The sequence below is a fragment of the Aquarana catesbeiana genome, linkage group LG07, assembly GCF_042186555.1.
Source record: "Aquarana catesbeiana isolate 2022-GZ linkage group LG07, ASM4218655v1, whole genome shotgun sequence".
In the NCBI taxonomy this organism is placed as follows: domain Eukaryota; kingdom Metazoa; phylum Chordata; class Amphibia; order Anura; family Ranidae; genus Aquarana; species Aquarana catesbeiana.
In genome coordinates this window covers 305,454,672-305,479,011 of record NC_133330.1, presented here as the reverse complement: position 1 = coordinate 305,479,011, position 24,340 = coordinate 305,454,672, and the positions used below count along the sequence as shown (strand labels likewise).

Sequence of the window (24,340 nt, the reverse complement as noted above, 5' to 3'; positions counted from 1 at the left end):
AGGAGATGGTCAGACACCGTGGGCATGCCATAGGAGATGGTCAGAGACTGCTGATATGCTATAGGAGATGGTTAGAGACTGTGAGCATGCTATAGGAGATGGTCAGAGACTGTAGGCATGCTATAGCAGATGGTCAGACACTGTGGGCATGCTATAGGAGATGGTCAGAGACTGCTGCTATGCTATAGGAGATGGTCAGAGACTGTGGGCATGCTATAGGAGATGGTCAGACACAGCAGGCATGCTATAGGAGATGGTCAGAGACTGTAGGCATGCTATAGCAGATGGTCAGAGACTGTAGGCATGCTATAGCAGATGGTCAGAGACTGCTGGCATGCTATAGGAGATGGTCAGATACTGTGAGCATGCTATAGGAGATGGTCAGACACCGTGGGCATGCCATAGGAGATGGTCAGACACCGTGGGCATGCCATAGGAGATGGTCAGAGACTGCTGATATGCTATAGGAGATGGTTAGAGACTGTGAGCATGCTATAGGAGATGGTCAGAGACTGTGAGCATGCTATAGGAGATGGTCAGAGACTGGACATGCTATAGGACAGTGGTCGCCAACCTTTCAGACCTCACGGACCACTAATCTCACAATTTTGAATCCCGTGGACCACTAACATGAATTTTACATGCCTTATACACACACAATGCTCCAGCTCTTTGCCTCCCTGCACTCTGCATCACACAGCTGCCTTACACAGACTCATCAGTGGATCTCACCTCCTTATCCGGCCATGTGCTGGAGCTCCATGCTCCCTCCCACAGTCTGATCAGCGCTGCCAATAGAAGTTCCCTCCTTCTTCCCCTCCCACTCTCTGACCTACCCCTGGCGCCTTCCTCTGAGGTCACAGGAGCTGGAGCTACATAGGAGGCATCGGTATCAATGCGCGCTGACAGTACTGAATGTTAGCACGTATTGAGAACAACACTGGAAACAACATTGGGCAGCATACATCCACCACAATGCTGATTTGCGGCAGAACCCCTGGGGACCGCCCAAATTTTCTTGTGGACCATCAGTGGTCCACGGACCACTGGCTGGCAACCGCTGCTATAGGAGATGTTCAGAGAATGCAGGCGTGCTATAGGAGATGGCCAGAGACTATTCACATGCTATAGGGGATAGACTGCAGAAATGCTATAGGATATTGTCATGTTGTAGGAGCCGGTTAGATACTAAGGGAGAGCTACAGGTGCCATTCAGAGACTTCAGACATACCACAGTAGCCATTCAGAGACTGAATAGACAAACCACATTGTATTTTCTAAGACAGCGTGTATGCTACAAAAGACTGCAGGCATGATCAGGGCCGTCTTTAAGGCAGGGCAAAAGGGGCAGCTGCCCTGGGCCCTGTCATTGTTGTGGGGCCCAAAGCATCTGCCTCATACTTGCCAACTTTCCCAGTTTAAATTCCCTCATCCCTTGAGGTTTTAGTCTCATGCTGTGTCCTAATATCTCAGTGTGAAGTTCTGTTATTAATGCTGCCCAGCTCTGTCTTGTTGTTGTGTACAGATGACTCACCTGCAGACCCTGTGTTTACATATAAATACCGGCATTGTTATGTAAATAGCAGCGGCATTTATATGTAAATAGTGGCAGACCGGCAGGATTCTATGGAAACAGGTGGTATTAATATGTATATCATGTCCCCCTGAGGTTATATCCACCATCACCTTACTGAATGCTACCCACTGGGGAGATAAAGGGGCATGCTTGAAAGTCCTGCCTACAACTTTGGTCATTAAGCCTATTATCAGCCTGTTCTGCAAAGGTAAGAAAATTAGTGGGGGAAGGTAGAGTGTGGTGTGCAGAGGAAGGCAGAGAAGGAATTGCAGTTTGGGGTGCACAGGTGAACAAGGTTCAGTCCATGGTGTGCAGCCAGTGAGGAGATGATGTGCTGTAACCTCTAGCAACCAATCAGTAAGCAGTAATGATGTGCAGTAACCAATCAGTGAGCAGTATTGATGTACAGTAATCTCTAGCAACCAATCAACAAGCAGAAATCATGTGCTGTAACCTCTAGCAACTAATCAGTGAGCTGAAATGTTTGCTGTAACCTCTAGCAACCAGTCATTGAGCGGTAATGATACACTGTAACCTCTGGCAACCAATCGCAATCACTGTCTGATCTGATTCAGTAAACTGATTTTGAGTCTAGCTGCTATTTATTGTATGTCACAGAGCAGGTGCAGTGCAAAACTGCATGGGGGGCCCCCCCAAGAAAATTTTTGCCCAGGGTCGAATCAATATTAAAGACGGCCCTGGGCATGATACAGAAACCGGTTGGAATATTCAGACAGGAGATATACTATAAGAATCTGTCAAAGATTAGGGACATCCTACAGGAGACTGCCTGAGATCACTGCCACTATAGCCATTTATAGACGGAGGCACTCACATTTGTACTTTTACAGCCTCCTCAAAAATAATGTTCTGCACATTTGATCTTCCACATAGCAAGATTCATAATGAAAAAAAAAGATTAACAAAAATGCATGATTTCTTTTATTTTATTATGGACCCTGTTGTAGGGTACATCCAATGTGAGAAGATTCATTGTTAAGGGGACTGTTGGGAGCACAAATGTGGGTTTGATGTGATCTCAGTCTTTATAGCAGTCTCATCCACTATATGCCTACAGCCTCTCACTGACTCTTTTGGCATGTCTGTACTCTCTCCTTATGTCCTTTGGCATGTCCATAGTTTCTCATGTCTGCGTTCTCTGTATTCTGAAGTATCCATGTAATCCCTATGTCCTGTAGCATGTATGCAGTCTTTATCTCTTGTAGTATTTCTAATCTTTGACGGTCTCTTGTGGCATACCCACAGTCTCTGTATGTCTCCTGCAGTATGTACAGTCCCCCATCATGTTCTCCAGCATGGTCTCCCATCATCTCCTGTAGTTTGGCTGTATTCTCTGATTGTCTCCTGCAGTATGCAATTTCTGACTGTCTCTTCTAGCATGTCCACAGTCTCTGAATGTCTCCTTTAGTATGCTCAAAGTCTCTGACTGTCTTCTGTAGTATTTCTGCAATCTCTAGTTGTCTCTTGTAGTATACTCACAGTCTGTTTCCTTGAGGATGTCTACAACCGCTGACTGTCTCCTGCAATATGTAACAAGACACTGGTCACCGCCCACACCCATAACTGGCCTTCACAGTAAGGAGCACATGGAGGGCATATACATACAAGAAATATTGTATATTTGGGTCGGGGACACACTGGACGCCTCTGCTGCTTTTGCTGGGTGTCCAGTGTGTGTCCTGTCCCTTTAAGGGGGCTAGGGCGGCCTCCTGGCTCACCTGTCTCACACCTATCCATTCAATGCATGTGCTTCCACTGTGGAGACACTTATAAATTTAGTGTTAGGACTGCAAGTAATACAGGGTGCCTTGACGAGGCCTTGCAGCTTTCACATGCGTTTGCAAATGTGTGCTAACTAAACCCCTGCCTTTAACATACGGTTAGACAGGTAAATTTGGTTGGTCAGCAGACTGGTTGGTGAGTTGAGCTATGGAATTGTCTTTTTCTTGTATGTATATGCCCTCCATGTGCTCCTTACTGTGAAGGCCAGTTATGGGTGTGGGCGGTGACCAGTGTCTTGTTACAGTTTGTATATTTGGGTCGGGGACACACTGGACGCCTCTGCTGCTTTTGCTGGGTGTCCAGTGTGTGTCCTGTCCCTTTAAGGGGGCTAGGGCGGCCTCCTGGCTCACCTGTCTCACACCTATCCATTCAATGCATGTGCTTCCACTGTGGAGACACTTATAAATTTAGTGTTAGGACTGCAAGTAATACAGGGTGCCTTGACGAGGCCTTGCAGCTTTCACATGCGTTTGCAAATGTGTGCTAACTAAACCCCTGCCTTTAACATACGGTTAGACAGGTAAATTTGGTTGGTCAGCAGACTGGTTGGTGAGTTGAGCTATGGAATTGTCTTTTTCTTGTGTGTCTCCTGCAATATGCCTGCTATGTAAGTGCCTTATGCAGTTTGATTGTCTCTGACCATTTCCCCTACAAATTCTGAACATAACACGCGGCACTTTGGTGATGTCAAGGGCCACACTAAAGGGCCTACCTTATACAGTAGGTTACACACAACCAATATTGATAAATAATAAATGAGGCATAATACAAAAGTCATAAAATATAAATTTTATGTACAAGGATTTGACACATAAATGTACAAAGTACATATAAAAAATGTTGTCATCTCAAGCCAATGGGTTACACATAACAGTATATAATGTACATCAAGCTGGTACATTTTCAAGTACTGTACAGGCATACCTCGTTTTTACGTACCCTCACTTTATGTACACTCGCGAGTACGGACATACCCGCGAGTGTATGTAAAGTGCCTAGCAAGTTTGGACACATTGGCGTCTATGGGAAATCTTGGTCAGCTTGACATGGCACTGCTCCTGAACCATAAGTGACAGGGACACCAAACTTAGGGAGCACAGAGAGGGGATCCAGGACTACAACATATCCGATTTTGGGGTTGGCCAGCTTACCTAGGTAATCTACGATGTCATAAAATGGGGGTGTTCATGTGGATACCACTATTGCAATGTGTCATCACCTGACAGTTGTATTGTGTGATAAATGACAGATGTAATGGTATATGTGTGTATACATCTGGAGTCAGAACTCATATTTTAACTCTATTTCCATTTTTTTAATTCGATTTTGTCTAATAAAGATTTTATTAAAAACAAAAACATCTTGATTGAAATATTTAGCTGCTAAAAAAAACCCTTTGGGGAATCATCCCATTTTGCAACTTTCTGGGGTGTGCAGCCTTGCAAACTCTCTGATATGCGTTTTTCTATTCATCTACCATGTCATAGTCCTGGGTCCCCCTAACGTGCTCCCCAAGTTTGCAGTGCCATGTCAATTTACATACATTGAAAAGTGAAAAAAGGTATTGCTTCACTTTAAGTACATTTTCGTTTTTCATACATGCTCTGGTCCCATTGTGTACTTAAAGGGGAGTTCCACTAGTTTTTCTGTTTATTAAAAGTCAGCAGCTACAAAAAGTGTAGCTGCTGACTTTTATTGAACAGCCACTCGCCTGTCCCACGGTCCAGACCGAAGCCTTGCTTCTCTCCTCCGCCTCTCTCCGGTGCCAGGATCACTAATGTGGGCACCTGGATGTGACAGCTTGCGGCTTCACGGCCTGGTGCAGACTGCGCATGCACGAGTCGCTCTGTGCGTCCCTGAGCAATCTTCTGGGACCTGTGACGAGTCACAGAAGATTGCAGGGAGGGAGGCGGAGAGGAGGAGTCACCTAGGCGACAGGAAGCGGGAGCTGGGTACCTGTCAAAACTAGGTACCCACTCCCCCCCCTCCCAAAAAAAATGACATGCCAAATGTGACATGTCAGGGGGGTTAGGAGTCCTTGAAGCGGAAATTCCACTTTTGGGTGAAACGCCGCTTTAAAAGTGGGGTATGCCTGTGCATGCTTTACCTAATCAACACTTTTTGTGAATACTTTCACTTCTTTAGTGATGATTCTCCAACCAAACAGATCATGAAAAAAATCTTTTCCATTGAGATCATGATCTATTTGGTTGGAGAATCATCGCTCACCTTTGCAAACATTGGGTTGGCTTTTGGTACTTTGATACTCTTGTGCCATTTCATTGGTTTTGCCATTGGGTGTCTTGGTCCCTTTCCACTACTCCCGTGTTAGACACTGAGCAGCGGTCACCATTTGGAGGTGCTATGTTTTATCAAGTTCCAAGCTGGTTTTATAAAGATCTGTTGTTGGAGGCATCTACTCCTAAAGAAGGCAAAGTATTCACGAAAAGCATTACAAGATGCATTTCTCTCCTATATTGCAATCATCTTGGTTATGTAAAATATACCAGCTTGATGTACATTATATATTGTTACGTGTAACCCATTGGCTTGATATGCCAAACATTTTTTGTGTGTACTTTATACATTTTTGTGTCACATCCTTGTGCAATATATTGATATTTCATGACTTTCGTATAATGCCTCATTTAAAGTCCCATGGGCGAATATTGGTTGTGTGTATGTTATATATTGGGATGGAGACATGATACATTAGGCACCTGGTCACAGTTACTTTCTACAATTATTCAGTAAGTTGACCATCATTGGGTTTTGACTGTCATTTTTAATGATCAGGGGGTCTCCAAACCTTCTAAACAAGGGGGCAGTGTACAGTCCCTCAGGGTTTAGAAGGGGTGGACTGTGGCCAGTGGTAGTAGAAAATGTCCCGGCATCAGGGGGAGTAAACAATGCCTCAGGCTTGGTGGTCATTGGGAGAAGAAAAACTACATATCATTTGTGGTCGGTAGGAGGAGGAATAGTGCCCCATCATTGGTGTAAGCGACAGGAAATATTCCCCTGGTGTCAGTGAGAGGAATAGCGCTCCAAGGGCCAGATAAAGGCTAGCAAAGGGGTTCACCCAGGCCTGCAGGCCGCAGTTTGGAGACTACTGTACTAGACATATGTAACAATGCAGCCAAAGAAATCTGTGCTCAATGGGACAGTGTAATATGGCTTGAAGGGGTGTATTCATTAAAAGCTGTATGTCCTCTCACCTTTTCAGCACAGCCATCTGTTTTTTTTGTTTTTTGTTTGAAAAAACAAGAATGACTACGTGGTATTTGTCAGGAAGCTTCTATCTGCACCTTCCCCAGTTAATGAAAATTTTGATGTTTTTACACTGGTTCCTTCAGAAGGTCAAAGCAGGACGATGACCTGAAGTTTCTAACCTCACACATAGCTTCTGTGGATTAATATCAATTAGTCAGTTAAAAATTAGCTTTTTTTCATTCAACTTTCAGTACTGTTATACGACCTAAACCTAAAACCACTATATGTTGTATTTAAAGAGGAAAGTAGAGGTTTCTGCAATAGTTAACTAACTGGTATGGGCAAACATCTCCGACCGTACTTTGAACACAGTGCTTACCATGCAAAAATTATTATTAGCTTTAATAGACTGGTAAACTGAAATTGCCAAAAAAAAAAAAAAAAAAAACACGTGCATTAAAGTCAGTCCATAAAAGCCAACTGGACCTCAGTTCACATTAGCTGAATACATTTCACGTTAAGGTTGCCATTTGTTCGAGATTGAAAGGGACAGCCTCTGTTTTGAATGGTATATTCCCGGGACACAAACATCCCCAGTGAGTGCAAGGTTAAAAAATGTCAATATGGCACGATGGGAGCAGCCTGGGCTGGGACAAACTACATTGATGGAAAGTACAGTGTGGTCCAGATCCTCAGGATAAATCCTTTGGCTTTAGGAACCACTGAAGAATCCAATCCAGCAAACCTAATGTAGCATTTCTGAGAGACTGAAGAGATCTCTAAGCAGCAAACAGACAAAATATCAAAGTGCTCAGACTAGGTGTAGTGGGTGTGTAAACATTTATTAAAGGAAGACAATTAGCAACTCACAAAAAGTAGGAAAAATTATACTTATCATGGTTCTCAAAAGAATTCCCAGCTGGGGAGGACATCAAGGGGACTGTCACAGTGGATACACTGGATATGGTCTGAATGGCACCTGCAATAGCTAAGAGAGACAGCAATGGGGCACCAATCTAACTGCAGCAAGGTGGATACAGCACACAATAATTGGCAACTCACAGTTTGTGGATGATCTCATGCGTTACAGTCATTGGTGCATCTGCAGCTGGGAGGAGGTGGCATCCTGGATCCCAAGATGGAGCTGCTGCTGCAAAGAGTGGAATGTGGTACCCAGGGTGACCAGGTAGTCTCAGGACAGGAAGCAGCACATGTGGATTGATGGAGCACATGCAAGGACAGGAAATGATGAAACAGGAAGTGATGTCAGGTGAAACCATGTTTCGAAGCCGACGTCTTTTTCAAGACAGTGAGTGGACCAGGTCCCCACACTACAGGAACCCAATTTTTTTTCCTTCAATATGTGAATTATGCAGGTTTTGGGACCTGGGGCACTCATCTGCGGAACAGTAGATGCAATGCATTGGCAAGGTCTGGTGAGTACAATTCAGGGAGGGAGGGGGTATTTTGTGCTGGAGGTGGCTTTGTCTTGGTGAGTGGGGGATTGTATTAGAAAGAGTGGGTGATTTTTGCTAGGGAGGCACTACTTACTCCTGACTCTATGCAGTAAGTACTCCTGACCTATACACTCTATGTTACACATTTCTGACCCTTGCATTTTGTGTTTTACTCATTCATGACCCTTGCACTCTGTGTGTCATGCATTCCTTAACCCTGCACTCTTTGACCCAGAGCAGCATAGGCTCAGGTTTTATTTACCCCTACCTCTTTAAGCCCCTCCCAATGTTAGCACAATGCATACGTACATACTTTGCTCAGAGTGCCCAAGGGAGGTCTAGGTCTTTTGCAATCCTAGCAATGCCCCAATAAGAATTGCAGGTGATACCCCAATATGACGCTTATGGAGCTAGTCAAGGATGCGTTACAATCGTCTCTTGAGCTGGCTTACACTCTAATGTCCTTGAAACAGTCACACTTATTCTTGTGGTGGTTAGTATTCTAATTACATGTTGCACAAGGGATGATGTTAGTCTCATACGGTGATTGGAACTGGGGATGCATCCAGTGATTTCACACAGACGGTTTTCATACTACAGATGCCTACAGTTTACATGTCTGCTTTGGAGCTGTTGCTTGGTGAATCTGTCCTATGGATTGCGCGCAATGTCGACTTTCATATTTCTCCTTGATTCTATGACAGCTATGATGTCCCAATCAATTAGCATGGTGCATAAAAAGTGTCTCTCTCTCTCTCTCTCATATATTTCAGAATGGAGATATTGTCCCTCCAACAATTTTGTTGGAAGGACAAAGAAACAAATGCAACCACCACATTAAGGCTCGATTCACACCTATGCATGTTGCTTTCGAGCGTTTTTGGAGTTTTTTTCACGCTTGCCAAGTTTTTGAGCAGCGTTTTTGTACCGTTTTTGCCGCGTTTTGCGTTTTTTTTTTTACAGTTTTTTTAGACTGTATACAGTTTTAAAAAAACACTGCAAAAACAGTGCACCTGCATTTTTGATGCTGGTCCATTGAATTCTATTACATGCAAAACGCTGCATTTTGCATCAAAAAAAGTCCCTGACCCTTTCCAAAAATGCAGAGGTACAAAAAGGCATTGATGTGAACATGTTCCATAGGAACCCATGTTAAAAAATTCCCATGCATTTCTGCAAAAAGCAAAATGCATCAAAAAACACGCTAGTGTGAATGGAGCCTTAGGCCTGGTTCACACCTATGCATTTTTAGCGCATTTTCAGTTTTGCAGAAACACACTACAGCCCATTTAACATGGTTTCTTATGGGCCATGTTCACATCTGTGCGTTGTGGAAAGGGCCAGGGATTTTTTTTTTCTGGTTTTTGGTTCCACAGACTAATGGATCAAAAATGTGTATTGAAAAACACAAAATGCACCTGGAATATGCAAACTGCAACCTGCATAGGTAAGAATCAGACCTAAGGCTCGATTCACACCTATGCATGTTGCTTTTGAGCGTTTTTGGAGGTTTTTTTTTCATGCTTGCCACGTTTTTGAGCCGCGTTTTTGCCGCGTTTTTGCGGCGTTTTTGCCGTGATTTGCGTTTTGCGTTTTTTTTTTTCATTTTTTTTTTACAGTCTTAAAAAAAATTACAAAAAAAATAATAAAAAAAAGGCAAAAACGCATCAAAAACGCATCAAAAACGCATCAAAAACGCATCAAAAACGCATCAAAAACGCATCAAAAACGCATCAAAAACGCATCAAAAACGCATCAAAAACGCATCAAAAACGCATCAAAAACGCATCAAAAACGCTGCAAAAACGCTGCAAAAACGCATCAAAAACGCTGCAAAAACGCTGCAAAAACGCTGCAAAAACGCTGCAAAAACGCTGCACTTGCGTTGTTGATGCTTGTCCATTGAAAACCATTACATGCAAAACGCTGCTTTTTGCATGCAAAAAAGTCCCCGACCCTTTCCAAAAACGCTGAGATACAAAAAAGCATTGATGTGAACATGTTCCATAGGAACCCATGTTAAAAAATTCCCGTGCATTTCTGCAAAATGCAAAATGCATCAAAAAACGCGCTAGTGTGAATGGGGCCTAAGGCTCGATTCACACCTATGCATGTTGCTTTTGAGCGTTTTTGGAGGTTTTTTTTTCATGCTTGGCACGTTTTTGAGCAGCGTTTTTGTAGCGTTTTTGCCGCGTTTTGCGTTTTTTTTTTTTTTCTTTTTTTTCATTTTTTTTACAGTCTTAAAAAAAAATTACAAAAAAAAAAAAATAAAAAAAAAAAACGGCAAAAACGGTGCAAAAACGGTGCAAAAACGGTGCACTTGCGTTTTTGATGCTTGTCCATTGAAATCTATTACATGCAAAACGCTGCTTTTTGCATGAAAAAAAAGTCCCCGACCCTTTCCAAAAATGCAGAGGTACAAAAAGGCATTGATGTGAACATGTTCCATAGGAACCCATGTTAAAAAATTCCCATGCATTTCTGCAAAAAGCAAAATGCATCAAAAAACACGCTAGTGTGAATGGAGCCTTAGGCCTGGTTCACACCTATGCATTTTTAGCGCATTTTCAGTTTTGCAGAAACACACTACAGCCCATTTAACATGGTTTCTTATGGGCCATGTTCACATCTGTGCGTTGTGGAAAGGGCCAGGGATTTTTTTTTTCTGGTTTTTGGTTCCACAGACTAATGGATCAAAAATGTGTATTGAAAAACACAAAATGCACCTGGAATATGCAAACTGCAACCTGCATAGGTAAGAATCGGACCTAAGGCTCGATTCACACCTATGCATGTTGCTTTTGAGCGTTTTTGGAGGTTTTTTTTTCATGCTTGCCACGTTTTTGAGCCGCGTTTTTGCCGCGTTTTTGCGGCGTTTTTGCCGCGATTTGCGTTTTGCGTTTTTTTTTTCATTTTTTTTTTACAGTCTTAAAAAAAAATTACAAAAAAAAAAAACGGCAAAAACGGTGCAAAAACGGTGCACTTGCGTTTTTGATGCTTGTCCATTGAAATCTATTACATGCAAAACGCTGCTTTTTGCATGAAAAAAAAGTCCCCGACCCTTTCCAAAAACGCAGAGATACAAAAAAGCATTGATGTGAACATGTTCCATAGGAACCCATGTTAAAAAATTCCCATGCATTTCTGCAAAATGCAAAATGCATCAAAAAACGCGCTAGTGTGAATGGAGCCTTAGGCTGGATTCACACCTATGCAGTTTTAGTGCTTTTTGCATTTTGCAGATCTGCACTACAGTCCATTTAATATGGTTTCCTATGGAACACATTCTGTAGTGCAAATCTGCAAAATGCAAAAAGCAGTAAAACTGCATAGGTGTGAATGCATCCTGAGGTTCGATTCAAACTAATGCGTTTTTTGATGCATTTTGCAGAAATGCAGAGAATTTTAACATAGGTTCCTATGGAACATGTTCACATCGATATATTTTTGTGCCTCTGCGTTTTTGGAAAGGGTTGGGGACCTTTTTTCCTGCAAAATGCAGTGTTTTGCATGTAATAAACTTCAATGGACCCGCATCCAAAATGCAAGTACCGTGTTTTTACCGCGATATTACAGCGATTTTGCAGTGATTTACATTTTGCAGGTTTTTTTTACACTGTATATAGCTGGTTGCTAAGGCGAGGGCCCGGAAGCCGATCGCCGCGTCCTTAACATCCAATCAGTCATCAGCTGTCAGCGGGCTTCCCCGCTGACAGCTGAATGTAAAAAAAAAAAAAACAGAGTGGGGTCCCCCCCCCAGGTCCATACCAGGCCCTTGGGTCTAGTATGGATTCAAAGGGGATAATTTCCCCCCCACACCCATTTTTTTTAAATGACGTGGGGTCCCCCACAAAATCCATACCAGACCCTTATCCGAGTATGCAGCACAGCAGGTCAGGAAAGAGGGGACGAGCGAGCGCCCCCCCTAACCATTCCAGATCACATGCCCTCAACATGGGACACCCATGTGCGTCCCCCACCGCAAAGCACCTTGCCCCATGTTGATGGGGACAAGGGCCTCTTCCCAACAACCCTAGCTGGTGGTTGTCGGGGCCTGCGTGCCCAGATCCCAGCCTCCCCCCTATGTGAATGAGTATGAGATACATTGTACCCCTACCCATTCACCAAAAAAAAGTAGTGTAGTATGACAAAAGACAATACAAGACAGTTTTGACAAGTCCTTTATTAAAATTATCTTCTTCTACCTCCGGGCTTCTCCTTCTCCCGCTTCTTCCTCTGGTCTTCTTTCTCCGGTCTTCTTTGTCCGGCGTTCTTCCTCCGCTGCCGCTCTCGCTGACGACCCTCCTCCCATGCTGCGCTCGCTGATCTGTCCACGCCGATGTTAAGTATTTCTTAGATAACTATGGGGCATGGCCATCGGATGACGTCATATGGAGGCCCCTCCTCCTTGTGACTTCACCGCCCGGGGCATTATGGGTCCATGAGGTCACGAGGGGGCGTGGTCTCCAGATGATGTCACCCAATGGCCATGTGCCATAGTTATCTAAGAAATGCTTGACATCGGTGCGGACAGATCAGCAGGACACAGCATCGGAGAAGGGTCGTCGGCAGGAGCGGTGGGGGAGGAGGAACACCGGACAAAGAAGACCGGAAAAAGAGGAACGGAAGAAGATGTGGGAGAAGGAGAAGCCTGGAGGAGGAAGAAGCCGGAAAAGGAGAAGCCCGTAGGAGAAAGAAGCGGGGAAGAAGACATTTTTAATAAAAGTCAATTGTCTTTTGTCACACTACACTACTATTTTTTGGAGAATGGGTAGGGGTACAATGTACCCCATACTCAATCACACCGGGGAGGGGGGAGGCCGGGATCTGGGGGCCCACTTGTTAAAGGGGGCTTCTGGATTCTGATAAGCCTCCCGCCCGCAGGCCCTGACAACCACCAGCTAGGGTTGTCGGGAAGAGGCCCTAGTCCCCATCAACATGGGGGCAAGGTGCTTTGGGGTGTTTTTTTAAATGATGGCATGGTGAGGGGGGGGGGGGGGGTTCTCTGAATCCATACTAGACCCAAGGGCCTGGTATGGAGGGGGGGGGGATCCCATGCTGTTTTTTTTAATGATTTTTTTTTTAGCCGGCAATTCTTTTTTTTTACATTCAGCTGTCAGCAGGAAAGAGACTGATGACTCATCGGTTGTTAAGGACGTGGCGGCCGGCTTCCTGGCCCCCTCCTTAGCAACCAGCTATACACAGTGTAAGAAAAAACGCAAATCGCTGCAAAATCACTGTAAAATCGTGGTTACAAAACCGTTAAAAGCACTGCAGAAACGCTTAAAGGCAACATGCATAGATGTGTATCACGCCTAAAGGATTGGTAAACTGCAATATATTGCATTATTTGTGTTTGGATACGCTTTAAGGCTCCATTCACACTAGCACGTTTGATGCATTTTGCATTTAGCAGAAATGCATGGGAATTTTTTAACATGGGTTCCTATGGAACATGTTCACATCAATGCCTTTTTGTACCTCTGCATTTTTGGAAAGGGTCAGGGACTTTTTTTTTATGCAAAATGCAGCGTTTTGCATGTAATAGATTTCAATGGGCCAGCATCAAAAACGCAAGTGCAGCGTTTTTTAAAATTTTTTAGACTGTATACAGTCAAAAAAAAAAAAAAGCAAAACGCATCAACGCTGTAAAAACGCTACAAAAACGCTGCTCAAAAACGTGGCAAGCATCACAAAAAAAAAACTCCAAAAACGCTCATAAGCAACAAGCATAGATGTGAATCGAGCCTAAGGCCTGATTCACACTTATGCATTTTGCAGATTTGCAGTACAGTCCATTCAACATGGTTTCCTATGGAACACTTTCTGTAGTGCAAATCTGCAAAAAGCACTAAAAATGCATAGGTGTGAATCAGGCCTTAGTTCCATGTGATTCTGAACTGGTAAGAATACAATTGAACCTAGGAAGGAACAAGAAGGTCACATGAGATAGCAGAAGTTACATGGTCTGTGTTGGAGCCCTTGTATTTGGTAATATTTGTTTCACTTATCAGGTCTGGCAGAGCTGTGCAATTTAAAACACGTCAGTTCTAGCAATGGTTAGTCGGCATCCGCCGAATTACACTGAGAAAAGCCGTAAAATGATTGCTTATAGGTAGACAAGAAAAAAAAAAAAAAAAAAAAAAGCTTAGTAGATTTGTTTTACTTACTTTATGAGTCCTGTTCTTATTGTACTCCCGCTAAAGAATATGTCTTTGTATCTTTTCAGGAACTCTATTTTTTGACCAGCACCAGGGATTCTGGCTAATCCACAGTATACCTCACTTCCCCCCATTCCCAGAGGATGGCTTTGGCTATCCTGATACTGGTAAATTGTTTGGCCAGACAGCCATCTGTGTGACCTACAAATATTTTCAGTTTAAACAAATTGGTAAGTATGCTTTGAAAGGATTGCTTTTCATTGAAAACTGCACTCACCATCACTTTTTTAGCAACACTGAATTTTCTAACCAGCCAATCATGTAGCAGCTGCAGCACAAAGCATGGACTAATGCATGTACAGGTCAGGAACTTAAGTTAAAAATGAACTCAAGGTATGATTTTAATTGCTTTACTTACAATGGTCCAGCTTGGCACAATGTAAGTAGTTGGTGCTACTACAGTGATCACTGCTATCTTCTGGGTCCTGTGTGACTGCCATTCAGAGAACACTTTGTTTTTTTTTTTTCAATTATTATAAGGCGTTCTCTGATTGGATGAGGCGGAGAGGAGGGATGGTGATGTCAAAATCTCCACCTCATCATCAGCTTTCACAGGTTCCCTCATGTACGAGATATGCAAACTTACATTGGACCAAGCTTGACCAATGTAAGTGTGCAATACCTGGTGTACTGCTTAATGTTTCCATCAAACACCAGCATGGGAGAAAATGTCATCTCAATGATTTTGACCAAAGCATGATTGTTGTGGCAGACTAACTGATTTGAATATTTTTTTATAACTGCTGGTCTTGGATTTTCACACATAAGTTTCCAAACTACGCTTTACAACTGTGGTGAGCAGAAAAACATCTCAGAATGCACGAATGTCCTACAACAGCAGAAGTCCATGCAGGTTCTACTCCTGTCAGTCAAAAACAGAAAGCTGAAGTTGCATAGGACCAGGCTCACCAAAACAGGAAAAACGTAGCCTGTCCACACAGATGGTAGGCCATTCACCAAATCTGAAAATAATAGAACACCTTTGGGATGTGGTAGAACACAGGACTAGAGTACACCCCTCACATTTTTGTACATATTTTTTTATATCTTTTCATGTGACAACACTGAAGAAATTACACAAAGTGTCAATATTGTGTGTGGCCACCATTATTTTCCAGCACTGCCTTAACCCTCTTGGGCATGGAGTTCACCAGAGCTTCACAGGTTGCCACTGGAGTCCTCTTCCACTCCTCCATGACGACATCACGGAGCTGGTGGATGTTAGCGACCTTGCGCTCCTCCACCTTCCGTTTGAGGATGCCCCACAGATGCTCAATAGGGTTTAGGTCTGGAGACTGGCCAGTCCATCACCTTTACCTTCAGCTTCTTTAGCAAGGCAGTGGTCATCTTGGAGGTGTGTTTGGGGTCCTTATGTTGGAATACTGCCCTGCAGCCCAGTCTCTGAAGAGAGGGGATCATGCTCTGCTTCAGTATGTCACAGTACATGTTGGCATTCATGGTTCCCTCAATGAACTGTAGCTCCCCAGTGCCGGCAGCACTCATGCAGCCCCAGACCATGACACTCCCACCACCTTCCTTGAATGTAGGCAAGACACACTTGTCTTTGTACTTCTCACCTGGTTGCCACCACACACGCTTGACACCATCTGAACCAAAAAAGTTCATCAGGACATGGTTCCAATAATCCATGTCCTTAGTCTGCTTGTCTTCAGCAAACTGTTTGCAGGCTTTCTTGAACATAATCTTTAGAAGAGGCCTCATTCTGGGACGACAGCCATGTAGACCAATTTGACCCAGTGTGCGGCATATGGTCTGAGCACTGACAGGCTGACCCCCCCCCCCACACCCCACCCCTTTGACCTCTGCAGCAAAGCTGGCAGCACTCATACACCTATTTCCCAAAGACTTCTTATAGCCTAGGCCTTCTTTATGTAGAGCAAGTATTCTTTTTTTTCAGATTCTCAAAGAGTTCTTTGCAATGAGGTGCCATGTTGAACTTCCAGTGACCAGTATGAGAGAGAGAGAGAGCGATGACACCAAATTTAAGACACCTGCTCCCCATTCACAGCTGAGACCTTGTAACACTAGCGAGTCACATGACATCGGGGAGGAAAAATGGCTAATTGGGCCCAATTTGGACATTTTCACTTAGGGGTGTAATCACTTTGGTTGCCAGCGGTTTAGACATTAATGGCTGCGTGTTGAGTTATATTGAGGGGACAGCAAATTTACACTGTTATACAAGCTGTACACTCACTACTTTACATTGTAACAAAATGTAATTTCTACAGTGTTGTCACATGAAAAGATATAATAAAATAGTTACAAAAATGTGAGGGGTGTACTCACTTTTGTGAGATACTGTATGTCACCGACAAATCATCAGAAATTGGCTGATGCAATCATTCAACGTTGACTAGAGTCTTAAGTTAAAATTTGTGGAAAGTTTAGTCCATGCCACGAAAAACTGTGAGGCTGTTTTGAGAGCAAAGGGTGGTCTCTACCCAGTATTAGTATAGTGTTCCTAAGATGTTTGATAAGTGTAAAAAATATAAAAACATTTTTTAAAACTTACCAAAATCTGTTCAGTTCAAGAAAAATGAGTACCACCTATTCTGTTTTAAAGGTACCTACGGACATGGGTCATGTCATGGACATGGCCAGTCATGCGAAAAAATATGCTTAGATGATCTCATATTTATCAGAAGCCTGATCATAATCTAGAGTAGGGGTCCTCAACCTTTCTAAACAAAGGGCCAGTTCATTGTTCTTAGGAGTTTAGGGGCGACAGAATGTGGGCGGTGGGAGTAAAAAGCAAAAAAATGCCCCACAGTAAAAAATGCTCTAGCACCTGGGGTCAGTGGGGAGAGCAATAGTGCCCCATCATTGGTATCAGTGGGAAGAATAGTGCCCCATCAATGGTGTCAGTGGGAGGAATAGTGCCCCATCAATGGTGTCAGTGGGAGGAATAGTGCCCCATCAATGGTGTCAGTGGGAGGAATAGTGCCCCATCAATGGTGTCAGTGGGAGGAATAGTGCCCCATCAATGGTGTCAGTGGGAGGAATAGTGCCCCATCAATGGTGTCAGTGGGAGGAATAGTGCCCCATCAATGGTGTCAGTGGGAGGAATAGTTCCCCATCACTTGTGTCAGAGGGAGAAATAGTGCCCCATTGTTAGATTGTTTAGTTGGCCTATGAGTGCCACATCCCTAGTTCAAAATAATAAAAGTTCAAAAAGGGTTTGAACCCCCCTAAGTATGGTTGGATATTAGTGGCACAAGTCCATATATAGTTAAAATATAAAGTTTATTAAAAAAAAAAAAAAAAAAAAAAACACACATTTTTCTAAAAGACAACACACATTTTCATTAAAAAATTGTTTTCGTCAGCACATAGACCTTTTACAATCAGCCAAGTTAAAGTATACAAAAATAAAAACCGCAGAGGTGACCAAATACCACCAAAAGGAAGCTCTATTTGTGGAGAAAAGCAATTTTGTTTGGGTATAGCGTCGCGCGACTGCGCAGTTGTCAGTTAAAGCGACGCAGTGCCACATCGCAAAAAATGGCCTGGTCATTAAGGGGGAAAATCTTCCGATCCTTAAGTGGTTAAGCTTTGATAAAAAATAAAACCTGGAAGCTATTTGGTTTCTATACTATGCTGCACCGTATTTTGCACTCTAGTTTCAGTTGTGTTAACCCAAATATTAAAGCAAATACTCAAGGTTCTTTAAAGCTATTCTATACAAGCCAACCAAAAACAAAATTTGAAAAAATGTATAAAATGAATACTAATGAACATGATTTCTTTTTCCTGCATTTGTCACTGGATCACTGAACAGCTACCCAACTTCTCTACTACAACCCAAATGTTTATAACTGCTCCATCCCTGACCTATACCAAGAAGATCTATTGGATCTGTGTACCATATGTCACGGCAAGCGGTTTCCTTGGGTAGATGAAACAAGGATTGCTGTGCTGAGATCAGCGGAAGGAGAATTATTTTTGAATTTTGCTAAATCCAAGTACTTTGTGGATGGTAAGTAAATAAGGAGATTGTTTAGTAATATTGAGCCACCATTGAAGACTATTGTCTCCATGCGCCTGTGATCCCTTTTGTGAAGGTACATTATTTTAGGGGTCCACGTACCTCTAACAGCCTGCCACAACATTGAATTGAGAATTATTCAAAAAAACAAAACGAGTGTGGGACTTTAAATGAGGCAGGCTCAAAAACAATGTAGGAGTAGAAATATTATTATACATAAATGTCGAAGAGCGTTTATATGCGACAAATAATTGTTCAATACATTGTAACCTGGGGGACAGGTAGCAGGTACAAAGCTCTCTGGGATGAGCAGTCTTTCAGGCACAGATACCAAATCCAGTGAAATAGTGACAAACAGTGCGGTGTTTATTTGTGATATATACAAGTCTATATACAGGTGCTGTACAGTGTTCCAAAAAAAACAAATAGGAACAAAATAGCCAAAACAGAACCTAGCCGTGTCTCGGCACTAACTAAACAATATTCACAGATCCTAACTACCAGGCTGAGCAAGCCTACAGCTTGTCAGCTTCCACATACCTTTTTGCTCTCCTACACAGAAGTTGTCTGAGTATCCCAGGCCAAGAGCAAAGGCTGTCTGCTCAGGTGAGCTTAAATTAGCCTGGGGGAGAGGACCAAGACCTGAACTGGACCATGTATCAGAGATCCCTGAACGTGTATGAGAGGAGCCTGGGAGATGTATAAACCCCGAACAGGACTTTTCCTGGCTCTCTCTGGGACGCTCTGCTACATATCCTCCCCCCTTGTTTCAACCCCAGGGTTGGAACACCTGTAGCCCAACAGGAGTGAACACGAGACGGGGCATCTACATTCCCCATCTCAACACCTGGCCTGTGTTTTACAGTGAATGAGTAATCCTGTAGAGCCAAAAACCACCGGTTCACCCATCTATTAGTCTCCTTCTTTTGGGCCATCCATTTCAGAGGAGCATGGTCAGTTATTAACTCAAACTGGCGTCCTAACAAATAGTACCTGAGTGCGTCCACAGCCCACTTTATGGCTAAACACTCCTTTTCAATGACTGCATACCTTTGCTCATGGTCATTGAGCTTTCTGCTTAGGTACACCACAGGGTGTTCTTCCCCATTGTGTACCTGTGATAGTACTGCCCCGATACCAACATCAGACGCATCCGTCTGAACCAAAAAATCTTTGGAGAAATCGGGGGAGTACAGTACTGGTTGTGCACAAAGAGCCTTCTTCAGGACTTGGAAAGATTCCTCTGCTACTGAGGACCATTTCACCATTACAGAGTCTTTCCCTTTCGTAAGGTCTGTTAGTGGGGCAGCTATAGTTGCAAAATTTGGGATAAATCTTCTATAATACCCCGCAATGCCAAGAAAGGCCCTGACCTGCTTCTTGTTTGCAGGACGTGGCCATTCCTGGATGGCTTCTATTTTATTCACTTGAGGTTTTATGACACCACGCCCAATAGTGTAGCCCAAATACTTGGCTTCCTCTAGACCAGTGTTTCTCAACTCCAGTCCTCAAGGCGCACCAACAGGTCATGTTTTCAGGATTTCCCTCAGATGAAACAGCTGTGGTAATTACTAAGGCAGTAATACTGATCAAATCACCTGTGCAAAATAGTGGAAATCCTGAAAACATGACCTGTTGGTGTGCCCTGAGGACTGGAGTTGAGAAACACTGCTCTAGACCAATGGCACATTTTTTTGGATTTGCTGTAAAACCTTCTTTGAAGAGGGAATCAAGGACAGCCTGGACACGGGGCAAGTGAGACTCCCAGTCAGTGCTATGTACCACTATGTCATCTAGATATGCTGCTGCATATTGTCGGTGGGGTCTTAGAGTCCTGTCCATGGCCCTCTGAAATGTTGCGGGGGCATTTTGCAACCCAAAAGGCATTTTTTTATATTGAAAGGAACCCTCCGGGGTCACAAATGCAGTCTTCTCTTTGGCGCTACCAGTCAGGGGTATTTGCCAATAACCTTTTGTCAAGTCCAAAGTGGTCAGATAGCGAGTCTTGCCAAGTCGGTCTATAAGTTCGTCCACTCTGGGCATTGGGTACGTGTCAAACTTTGTCACTGCATTAAGCTTCATGAAGTCATTACAGAACCTCCAAGTGCCATCCGGTTTTGGGACTAACACAATGGGGCTAGACCAGTCACTATTGGTTTCCTCAATGACATCTAGCTCCAACATTCTTTTAACTTCCTCGCTGATGTCCTTTCTCCTCGCTTCAGGAATTCGGTATGGTTTGAGCTTGACACGGACCCCAGGTTCAGTAACAATATCATGCTGAACTGCTGAAGTCATGCCAGGTAACTCTGAAAATTTCTCTCTATTTCTTATCAGGAATTCTCTAGTTTCCTGCTTTTGGGAATATGACAGGGTGTCTGGAATCGTGACCTCAGAGATCAGAGGGGACTCAGTACCCTTAGGCGTTACCGGGAGGGACCTCGCAGTTAACGCCAGTCTATCCTTCCAGGGCTTTAACAGGTTTATGTGGTAAATCTGTTCGGGCTTCCTTTTTCATGGTTGATATATTTTGTAATTGACCTCCCCAACTCTTTCAATTACTTCAAAGGGACCCTGCCACTTAGCCAGGAACTTGCTCTCAACAGTGGGAACTAACACCAGGACCCTATCACCAGGTGAGAAAACACGGAGTTGGGCCCCCCTGTTGTATATCCTCTGTTGGGCTGCTTGGGCCTGCAGTAAGTGTTCTTTTACCATCGGCATGATTGCTGCAATCCTGTCCTGCATTTGAGCGATATGCTCAATGACACTTTTATGGGGTGTCTGCTCCCCCTCCCAAGAGTCCCCAAGGGTGTCTCCCATAAAGCAACTCAAATGGAGAGTACCCCGTGGAGGACTGGGGAACCTCCCTGATGGCAAACATCAAGTATGGTATCAGGAAGTCCCAGTTTTTCCCATCCTTGTCAACAACCTTTTTTAACATGCTCTTTAATGTTTTATTGAAGCGTTCCACCAAGCCATTCGTTTGAGGATGGTACACCGAGGTTTGCAATTGCGACACCTTAAATAACTTGCACAGCTCTCTAGTTATTCGTGACATAAATGGGGTGCCCTGGTCTGTAAGGACTTCTTTAGGGATTCCAACACGACTGAACACCATAAACAGCTCTTTGGCAATGTTTTTAGCAGATGCGGTGCATAAGGGAATGGCCTTGGGGTAACGGGTAGGATAATCCATGATTACAAGGATATGCTGATGACCTCGGGCAGACTTGGGGAGTGGACCCACAAGGTCCATGGCAATCCTCTCAAAGGGCACTTCAATAGTGGGCAAGGGCACTAAAGGACTTCGGAAGTGTTGTAGTGGGGCTGACATCTGACACACAGGACAGGATTGACAATAATTCTCAATATCCTTCTGTATCCCGGGCCAATAAAACCTGTGCAACACCCTTTCAGTAGTTTTCTCAACCCCTAAATGACCTCCTAGCAAGTGCTCATGGGCAAGTTCCAACACACCCGTCTGTATGGCTTAGGGACCACCAACTGTTCAACCACTTCATCATTTTTTTTACATACACGATACAGTAAATCCTCATTGCTGCTAAAATAAGGAAAACAGAGCCTGTCCCCTGATTCGACAGGTACATCATTAATCACCATTACATTTTCCCAGGCCCTGGCAAGGGTTGGGTCTTTTTTCTGCTCGGTACCAAAATTTTCCTTGTGTACATTAAGGTCAGCAAACTCCAACGTAGGCTCAGATTCAGCAGATGGCTGTCTAGCTCCACTGGTTGTGGGGACCTCCTCAGGCTCCTCCAGCTCTCCTGCCATAACTGAGAAAGGAAAACCCAGGGAGCCCTGAGAAGAGTCCCCTGAACCCACATTGTCAGTAGCGGCCAGGAGTTCTGGCTCTGTCACTGAGTCAGCTACTGCGACCGCGTTCGGGATGATCCCACAGTTCCCAAAACTTAGGGAAGTCCCTACCAATGATGGCCTCGTGCACCAAGTGGGGCACAAGTCCGACCGGATGGGTCACCGTACCTAAGCCAGTTTTAAACTGAACAGTGGCTATAGGATACTCGCGGGTATCCCCATGTACACAGATCACAGCAACTTTTTTAGCATGCAAATTCACAGTTTCAACCATCTCAGCTGTAACCAAAGTCACTAGACTTCCAGAGTCCAGCAAGGCCGTAATAGGCTTATTATTAACAGTCATTTGGCACATGTGTTTTCCCATACTTGGTGCTGCAGCGCATGAAACAGCAGCAAACATAGACTGCCTTCTAATAGATAGATCACACTGTATTGGTTCATCTGTCAATGGACAGTTTGCTGCAACATGTCCCAGTTCTTGGCAACGAAAACACCTGATGTTTCCCCAGTTTGGTTTGCTGACAGGCAGTAGCTTCCCTTGTTTGGGACGCCAAACTTCAGTCCTGGCACCAAAAATCCTCCCCCCTATTTCCTTGCCATGCTTACCACCCACTTCCCCTGGAACAGTCTTACCGGTTGCCTGGGGAGACCGTGGCTTTGGGCGGAAAGTCCGTGCGGCTGTAGGGGTGGTGACCAGGTTCTCTGCAGCAAAGTACCATTCAACAAGTTCCACGAGGTTATCCGCCGAGTTGGGGTCTCCTTGACTCACCCACTTCTGCAGGGGAACTGGTAGTGACCTCAGGAACCGGTCCATGACCACACGCTCCACTATTTGTGGCCCAGACAGGGACTCCGGCTGTAGCCATTTTCTCACCAAGTGAATTAGGTCGAACATCTGCGATCTTGGGGGCCTCTCGTCTTGGAAGAACCAGCTGTGGACCCGCTGTGCTCGAACTGCCAAGGTGACACCAAGTCGCGCCAGGATTTCCCGCTTGACGTTTTCATAGTCTCCTGCTTCTGCTGACTCCAAATCATAGTAGGCCTTCTGCGATTCTCCAGACAGCAAGGGGGCGACCAGTCCTGCCCACTGGGTTTTGGGCCAACCTTCCCTCTCAGCGGTCCGTCCAAATGTTTAAGAAAAAGGCCTCTGGATCATCATCTGCAGTCATCTTAGAAAGAAAGCGACCCACATGGATGGCTGAGGGCTTGTCTCCAACAACATTAACTTTAGCAGGAGACCACTGTGCTAGCGTCTCCACAACCGCAGCCAGGGTTTTCCTATCCTCTTTTGCATCAGTGGCTAGCTGTTCAAACAACCTCTGCGATAGCTCCTGTACAGCACCAATCTGTTGGCACAGCGCCTTGGTTTGCTCCTGTGCGATAGCGTTTGTTTGCTGCTGTGTAGCGTTTGCTTGATGCAGTGCAGCGTTTGCTTGTTGCTGTGTAGCATTGGATTGTTGCTGTGCAGGGTTGGATATCACCAATTGTTTTAGGATTTCCTCCATGTTTAGTCACTCTAGGTACTGGCCTTTTAAGTAGTAACTTACTACAGCTGGTCGCAGTCTCCACCATATGTAACCTGGGGGACAGGTAGCAGGTACAAAGCAGTCTTTCAGGCACAGATACCAAATCCAGTGAAATAGTGACAAACAGTGCGGTGTTTATTTTTTGTGATATATACAAGTCTATATACAGGTGCTGTACAGTGTTCCAAAAAAAACAAATAGGAACAAAATAGCCAAAACAAAACCTAGCCGTGTCTCGGCACTAACTAAACAATATTTACAGATCCTAACTACCAGGCTGAGCAAGCCTACAGCTTGTCAGCCTCCACATACCTTTTTGCTCTCCTACACAGAAGTTGTCTGAGTATCCCAGGCCAAGAGCAAAGGCTGTCTTGCTCAGGTGAGCTTAAATTAGCCTGGGGGAGAGGACCAAGACCTGAACTGGACCATGTATCAGAGATCCCTGAACGTGTATGAGAGGAGCCTGGGAGATGTATAAACCCCGAACAGGACTTTTCCTGGCTCTCTCTGGGACGCTCTGCTACAACATGTACAGACATAACATCCGAGTAGACATGATATACAACTTGATTCTCATAACATGGAAAAAAATTTATACAGATTTAATAAATATAATACAGTAATGATGTACAATAAATTTCATAAGCGTGTTGTAAAAACTGATGGAAATGTGAGGGGTTGTGTCCTTAAAAGCTTGA

General features: G+C 44.1%; 1 protein-coding gene across 1 annotated transcript in view; it reads left to right on the top strand.

Annotated features, from left to right (window-relative positions):
- Positions 1-24,340, top strand: part of DNASE2B (deoxyribonuclease 2 beta) — a 61,660-nt gene that overhangs the window by 29,328 nt on the left and 7,992 nt on the right. Inside the window, exons 4-5 of the mRNA XM_073593644.1 lie at positions 14,276-14,437; positions 18,070-18,267. Of these exons, the coding sequence (XP_073449745.1) occupies positions 14,276-14,437; positions 18,070-18,267 (360 nt within the window). The remainder of the gene's footprint in view (positions 1-14,275; positions 14,438-18,069; positions 18,268-24,340) is intronic.